The following is a 7975-nucleotide window of genomic DNA, read 5'->3' as shown; positions in this document are numbered from 1 at the left end:
AAGAAGGCTTACACTTTGCGGAAGTCTATGGAATTGAGAGATATGGAGAATTAAAGGAGGAAACGTCTGAAAGTTATACATGATGAAAAAGAATGTCGGTTTCTTAAGATTTTCAGGAAGCCTGATCTAACCGTGCGGCCCTCGCTGATTGTTTGGAAGACATTAACAAATGAACGAAGCATCTTAAGAATAACGAAGAATGCAAACAAGAAAAAGGAAAACAGAGAAGAGGAAGAGGAAGGAATTATCTACGAAGTGAAGTGTAAAGAATGTCAGAGTGTGTACATAGGAGAAACAAAAATGAGGATGAAAGACAGGTTGAAAGAACATAGGAATGATGCACGACTTAAGAGAGAGAGAGAGAGAGAGAGAGAGAGAGAGAGAGAGAGAGAGAGATTCGATATTTAAGCACACAAGAGAAACAGGACATGACATAGAGTGGGATGAAGCTAAGCAGATAGGAAGTGAGAAGAGAGTACTAGTGAGAAAATGGAAGGAGGCCAAGGAAATAGAGAAGAAAAGGGAAGAAGACACAATGAACTGAAATGGAGGACTGAAAATAAACAAAGAATGGAAGAAGGTGTTAGAAGGAATGGAAAGGACAAGAGAAGGAGGAGAAAAGAAAGAAGAGGAATGAAGAAAGAAAGGATATGGAAAAAGAGCGTGAGATAAGGGGTTCAACCACGTTCCAGATGAAAGGAAATGTTTATCTAAATCGTCTGTCAGGTGAAAGTACAGTTGACAGGAGAAGGCCACCTGCTGGAACACCTGGCGAGGAATGTTCCAGATAAAGAACTTTCTAATAATCGTGTGTCCGGAGGGGAGAAGTTTTGTGTATATAGATATATATATCTCCTGTTTTGTACCTTGTTTCATTTGTATTTGGTACAGAGTCTGAAGAAGACCTTGCTAGACTGTTGAAACGTAACGTTTAGTTTATGTTTTATAATAAAATAAATTCTGCCTTGGTGAACATATTGAAGTTTTGGTTATCATGGAAAGAAGGCTTAATGGTGTTATTAACGAATGAATTTTATCATACTTTTGTTACAACATGCTTCACAATCACACCAGGATAGTGTTTAGATATCCGGAATACTGGAAGTTGGATGATAATGTGACACGACATGACGTTATTTATTTTCAATTTTCTGGTAGCCATGTAATAAAATTTCGTATCTTTGTAGGACAAACATCATAATCATCCGCATTATCGTAGAGTAGACAGACCTTCATCTAACCCTTCTATATTAAAATATTATAAATACAGAAAATTCATAGAGTAACAAAAAAATATTTGTTGTTTTTCGGCCAATCTTCAGTGAAATAAATTTTGAAACACTCCATTCTCGTAAGGTACTGACACATTGACCATGGAACTTATTACAATAAGAAGAGATGCTGTGTGCAGATAGGTTTCGTTTATTAGCTACAAACTATTTTTTCTGAGTTACGTCCATCTTCCATCTAATCCTAATAATAATAATAATTATTATAATTATTATTATTATTTGTATATCTGTGTTTTTCTATTACATAAACACAGCACTCGTTACAGAAGTTTCCTCATTAAATAAACACCATGCTTTAGTGATCATGTCGTTCACAACACATAAAGGTACAGAACAGAAAAGATAGATTTACCACCATCTTGTAGTTTACAAATAACATTAATAGATGGCACTGCTTCTGACACTTCAGTTTTTTTCGTATTTGAACTATTTGTAGCTAAGTGAAAAGAATTCCTTTCATGTAATTAATTGTTCGTTTCCTCTTTCGTTAAAAATGATTCAACAAAATATATGTGGCTCCATTGTTTAGTCTTAATTCTATATATTTGCTGTATCAAACTACGCATTTATTATTATATTTCTAAATAAGTAACAACAATATAAATGGTGCTATTAGGATTTAAAAAAGGTTGTATGTTTTGTAATTTTTTAACGAGCATATGGCTGTGATGTGGTCGCGCTCTGATGCAGAAACTTATAACGTAAATTGGACGCTTTGATAAGAAAGAGGTCTCTAATGAACTAATTGCAAAGCAGTAGGATCTGAGCTAAATATCTCTGCTACGTTAAGTGGCATGTGACGTAAAGAATAAGATCGGAAGGGTGTACTACTCTAGAGGGAGTTCCTGGCTTGTACAGGCACTAACATTTCTAGGTTGAAAAAAGACCCAACCGGTGTTCTATGAGGTTTTCGAGACCTAGGAATGTCCATGACTGTATCTTTCCATTGATATTTCTTGCTCTGTGATATGTATGCATTTCTGTTATATTGCTCAGCACGTAAATAGATTACCACATTGAAGATCAACACTTTCTAATGGGCAAAGTTCAGTGATTATACAGGGTGTTCCGTTTGTAACGTACTAATTTCTAATTGGTATAATAAATTTACGTGGCTGTATTTTGTGTACAGAAATACGTAACACACGTCTTTAAAGTTGTGGTGTATTAACTGTTTCCCCATCTCGCTTTCTGCCTTTAAGATTCGATAACGTGGCATGTGTAATTGATGCTCAGCAGAAAAATGCGTGGCGTCGCACTAGAATGGTCCACGGACGTAATATTAACATGCGAACAGTTAAAAGGCAAGCTCACACAAACATCTTCTGACAGCACTTAGCGGTAGACTCCAAGCCTGAATAAAAGGTAAGGGTGAATCAGTAACTAATTATTAGAGGGGCGATTTTTGCATATTTGCATTTCTTCTCATGTTGAAAATTCATATACTTTCAACGGATTCATTCATTTCAATTTTATTGGGAGCAATGATGCAAAGTTTTGCAATCTATATATAAAAACATAACAATTAAATTCTTCAACAGGTAATGGGTGCGCAAATTTGTTCATTTTGATCTATTTCTACTCACAACTACTAACGAACAGTTTAGAGTTCTTGAAATTTAAATCTGAAGAATTGCTAAGAGTAAATGTTCTGATAAGCTGAAATTTAAATTTAGTTGTTATTTCAAGAGCACCTTGGAATCCAATCCATCCAAAAATATGTATCTTTTACATGTTCTTCAAGGATGTGAAGTTTCAACCTCTCATCATCAAAGGGACTCCATTGAAACATTTCATCATAATTTGGGTGTTTAGGTTCACCAAAATCTGGTTGTAGATGACTTTGTCTCTGAGAAGCTTAAGTGAACTCGAGAATTCTCTTCACTATCTACACGGTAATAATGATCATAATAAGTAGTGTAATAATAAAGCTTGTAAGAAAGTATATTTTAACACACCTTGCAATATAGTAATGTGATATGCTTTTCGTTTTCTATGGCTATAAAATAAGTCCAAAGTATAAGATAATGTAGCCATCCAGTGTTTTCTGCTTTATGCTCATATCAGATATTAACTTCACACTTACCAAAATTGCAAGATGAATATAGTAAACATAAGGGAAATTTGTTATTGTTTTATTTTAAGCACACGTTATGCACAGAAAGACTCTCTCTCTCTCTCTCTTTCTGGCTCTACAGCCCTTGGTGGGCCTTGGCCTCCTCCACAATCAGCCTCCATTCCAATCTGTCATCAATTCTTCTCCTCCATCCTTTAATTTTCATTGTTCGCAAGTTTGCAGCGACGTCATCTATCCATCGAAGCCGTGGTCTGCCCTTTCTTCTTACGTGGTGAAGCTTTTCTTTCAACATTCTTCTTGGCATCCTATTGTCCATCATTCTCTCCACATGCCCCAACCACTTTATTCTCTGGGCTTTGACAAATCTCACTATATCTTGGCCTTTTATTAAATCATCTAGCTCTGCATTACATCTTATTCTCCAGTCGTCATCTTCCCTCACAGTTCCATATATCTTTCTTAATATTCTTCTCTCAAATATTCTGAGGGCATTTTCATCTGACAGTTTCAAAGTCCAATTATCTGATCCATAAGTGACAACTGGTCGTACCAGTGTCTTATAAATTTTAAGCTTTGTATTTCTTGTGATCAGTCTATTTCTAAACAACTGCATATTTGCAAAATATGCACGATTGCCTGCCTGTATTCTTTCCTTTATTACTTTACTCATATCATTATCACTATATACCATTGTCCCCAGATATTTAAAACAAGGAACTCCCTCAAACTTATTATCTCCAATTGTCAGATCTTGAGGTGCTCTTCTGATCTCAGAGTTAGACATTCTCATATACTTTGTCTTTTTTTCATTTACATTGAGCCCTATTTTTATTGCTTCTCTTTACATTTGCTCATAGATTTGCTTAAGTGTTATTATTGTTCTAGAAATGATTGTAACATCATCTGCATATGCACATATTTGACTGGATTTTCCAAATATGGTTCCCTTTTGATCAACTACATTCATTACTTTGTGCAATGCTAGATTAAATAATACTGCCGAAAGGCCATCCCATTGTTTCACTCCTGCATTGAATTTAAACTCTTCACTCAGTTTACTACAAACTTTCACTCGTGCCTTAGTACCACTCATAGTCATTCTTATTAGTCTTATTATTTTGATGGGAATATTATACTCTTCAAGTACCTTAAACAGTTCATTTCGATTAACACTGTCAAAAGCCTGCCTGAAGTCAACAAATAAAAAATGCAAATCCACATCATGTTCATAAAACTTTTCCATCATCTGTCTAATTATAAAAATCTGATCAGTAGTGCTCCTGCCAGGGCGAAATCCACATTGGTACTCTCCCAGTATATCTTCTGTGTAACATTTTATTCTCTCACTGATCAATCCTGACAAGATCTTATAGACCACACTAAGAAGTGTGATGCCTCTGTAATTTCCACATATCAATTTATCACCTTTCTTATAAATTGGGCATATTATTCCAGATTTCCATTTATGTGGCATTGTTTCATTTTCCCATATCATTACAATCAATCTATGTATTGCTGCCAACAATGCGTTACCACCAAGTTTGATAAGTTCAATTATCACCTCATCCTCGCCTGGAACTCTATTATTACTCATTTTCTTCATTACAAATTCAACTTCTTCAATACTAGGTACTTGTACCTCATGACCATCCCTATTTTGTATATTCCTATTATACTGCTCTTCTTCTTCTTGGTCTTCCACTTTATTCAAAATCTCTTTAAAGTGCTCTGCCCATCTATTGAGTATCTGATTCTCTTCTACAATTACTTTCCCATTTTTATCCTTACATACTTCTATTCTTGGCTCAAATCCTATTCTCATTCTATTTATAGCTCTATAGAATTTTCTTATTTCACTTTGCTGATTTAGTTCTTCTATTTCTTGCATCTTCTTTTTATACATCATTTTCTTCTTTTCCTTGCATACCCTATGTGCTTTCCTTCTTAGTTCTTTATACCTCTCAGTATTACTTCGAGTTTCCCTCTGTAGCATTTTCTCTCTAGCTTTATTCTTCTCATCTATAACCTGTATGCACTCTTCATCAAACCACTCATTCCTTTTAGTTTTCTCTTCTCCAAAAGTTTCTTGTGCTGCCTCCTTTATCACTCCTTCTATTATTTCCCATTCTTCCTCCACCACTCGAAGTCTGTTATTCTCTTTCTCCTTCAGTTTACTCTGTACCTTACTTACATATTCACTAATAACTTCTTCTTCTTTCATTTTTTTCATATTCCACTTCTTTCTCTTGGCCATCTCGTTTCTTTGCACCGCTATCAATTTTTCCCTCATTACTAATTTTACCAGGTAGTGGTCGCTATCACAATTGGGCCCTCTGCAGCTTCTCACATCAATAACTGATGAGGCATGACGTGCATTAACCAGTATATGATCAATCTGGCTTATTGTTCCATTAGGTGCCTTCCATGTTCCTAAGTGAATTCTTTTATGTTCGAAACAGGTACTTGTTATGATCATGTTGTTCCTGACAGCAAACTGGCAAAGAAGGTTCCCATTCTCATTGTTTTCTGCAGGGAGAGTATGCCGCCCTGAAACCCCTTGTTGATTCTTGTCCTTTCCTATCTGAGCATTAAAGTCGCCCAATACGGTTACCATATCATACTTTTGGATCTTTCCACATGCTTGTTCCAGATTGTCATAGAACTCTTCTTTCTCGTTCTCATCTTTCTCTTCTGTAGGCGCATGTGCATTTATAATTGTTATGTTTCTAAATCTTCCTCTCAACCGTATTCTACACATCCTTTCATTAATTGCTTCAAATTCCATAAGACTTTTTCTCATCTTTTTGGTTATTATAAAGCCTACACCGAATTGTCCGGTCCTCCTCTCTGGTCCACTATAAAATAATGTGTACCCTGGCTTATCAATTCTTCCTTGTCCCTGCCATCTAATTTCCTGAAGTGCAACCAGATCATACCTAAATTTTAATATCTCATTTGACACTTCATTCATTTTCCCAGGTCTTAACAAAGTCCTGACATTCCATGTTGCAAGTGATAAATCATTAGTCCGTAAATATCGCCAGGTTCGAATTCCATTACATCCATCCATCATCCGAGGCTGTTGCATTGGTTTCACAACGGTTTTATTTTTTTGCAGGGTGGGGTTGTCGGCCCCACGCCCAACCCCCAACCTGGAGGACCAGGTTTGTATAGGGTTGTCTCTGAGAAGCTTAAGTGAACTCGAGAATTCTCTTCACTATCTACACGGTAATAATGATCATAATAAGTAGTGTAATAATAAAGCTTGTAAGAAAGTATATTTTAACACACCTTGCAATATAGTAATATGATATGCTTTTCGTTTTCTATGGCTATAAAATAAGTCCAAAGTATAAGATAATGTAGCCATCCAGTGTTTTCTGCTTTATGCTCATATCAGATATTAACTTCACAGTTACCAAAATTGCAAGATGAATATAGTAAACATAAGGGAAATTTGTTATTGTTTTATTTTAAGCACACGTTATGCACAGAAAGACTAATCGAGATAAAAACCACTATTTGCCACAACCGGATTTTAAACACTAGACCCCTTGATTACAAGGTCAGAACGTAATCACTACGTTATCGGGGATGACCTTAATCATTAGAGTAATTTTACATGGGAAATACGTCTACTACACTATTATAATAATCATCTGAGTGACGGTGGTTTACATAAGACACAAGCACAGCACCCTTCTGCACCCCATAATAAACACACTCCACTGTGGCAACGAATTATGATAATCATCTTATAGTAGAGTCAAATTCACCAATCACAATTTTATAGTGTGTAAATAACATTCATAGATGGCAGGACATCAAGTCTTGAATAATATCGTATTTAAATTATTAGTAGCTATGTAGGAATATATCCTTACTACAAAATATTGTTTGACCTTTTTCTTTAATAAAATCTTACAAACAATGTGGACTTGGATGCAACTTTAGACAAAAATACAGCTTTATGTAGTTTCAAACTACACATTTATTAATTATGTTTCTAAATACGTGACAGTGATAGGTTTTTTTAGCATTTTTACAGGTTGAAATATCTCATTTTTTGGGAGAGCATATTATGACTGTGCTGTCGTTATGCTCTTGTACAATGATTTTATGAAGTAGTACTTGGCTTTGAACTATGTTTTTTACTTTAAGTAGCATATGAAGTCAAGGGTTTGCGCGGATGGATGAACTGAAATTGTTCTGTAGACAGGAGTTGTTGATTTGCGCAGCGACTAACATTTCAAGGTTATAAGGATCCCACGGAGTTCTATGAAGTCCTCGTACTCTAGGAATTTCCATGACCAGTGGCGGCGATTGTAAGGGGGGGGGGGTGAGTTGACTGCCACTTTTGCCACCGCAATATGCTAAACCTTGTCTACCAAGGGAAAGTAAACTGTCCTTCCCACCTTCCAGTATTGGCACCTTGTCCCCTAGTTTTGGAACCCAATCGCCGCCACCATCTATGACTGATTCATTCTCTGCTTCGTACACATTTCTATTACAATTTTCAGCACAAAGATAGACTTACCACACTATATATTAACATTTTGTAATGGACAAACTTCAGTGATTATACAGGATATTCCATTTACAACGA

At 35.7% G+C, this 7975-nt stretch overlaps 1 protein-coding gene across 1 annotated transcript; it reads right to left on the bottom strand.

Moving 5' to 3' along the window:
* Window positions 1-4544: 4544 nt before the first annotated feature.
* On the bottom strand, window positions 4545-6340 carry LOC145996766 (protein CFDP2-like). Its single transcript, XM_083133298.1, has 3 exons — window positions 5672-6340; window positions 5297-5530; window positions 4545-4556 (listed from the first exon to the last, which is right to left on the bottom strand). Exons 1-3 carry the CDS (start codon window positions 6338-6340, stop codon window positions 4545-4547), a joined length of 915 nt encoding a protein of 304 aa, XP_082989424.1.
* Window positions 6341-7975: the final 1635 nt, after the last annotated feature.

The sequence above is a fragment of the Lepisma saccharinum genome, chromosome 13, assembly GCF_977018435.1.
Source record: "Lepisma saccharinum chromosome 13, izLepSacc3.1, whole genome shotgun sequence".
Lineage (NCBI taxonomy): Eukaryota > Metazoa > Arthropoda > Insecta > Zygentoma > Lepismatidae > Lepisma > Lepisma saccharinum.
This window is presented reverse-complemented; position numbering and strand designations above follow the sequence as displayed.

What these genes read in the sequence shown, in the direction of transcription:
- LOC145996766 (XM_083133298.1), bottom strand. Translation starts at nt 6,340, where the DNA reads ATGAATGAAGTGTCAAATGAGATATTAAAATTTAGGTATGATCTGGTT. An exon ending in GTGATAGCGACCACTACCTG is followed by an intron (nt 5,531 to 5,671) that starts GTAAAATTAGTA and finishes AAACTGAAGGAG; the next exon opens with AAAGAGAATAACAGACTTCG.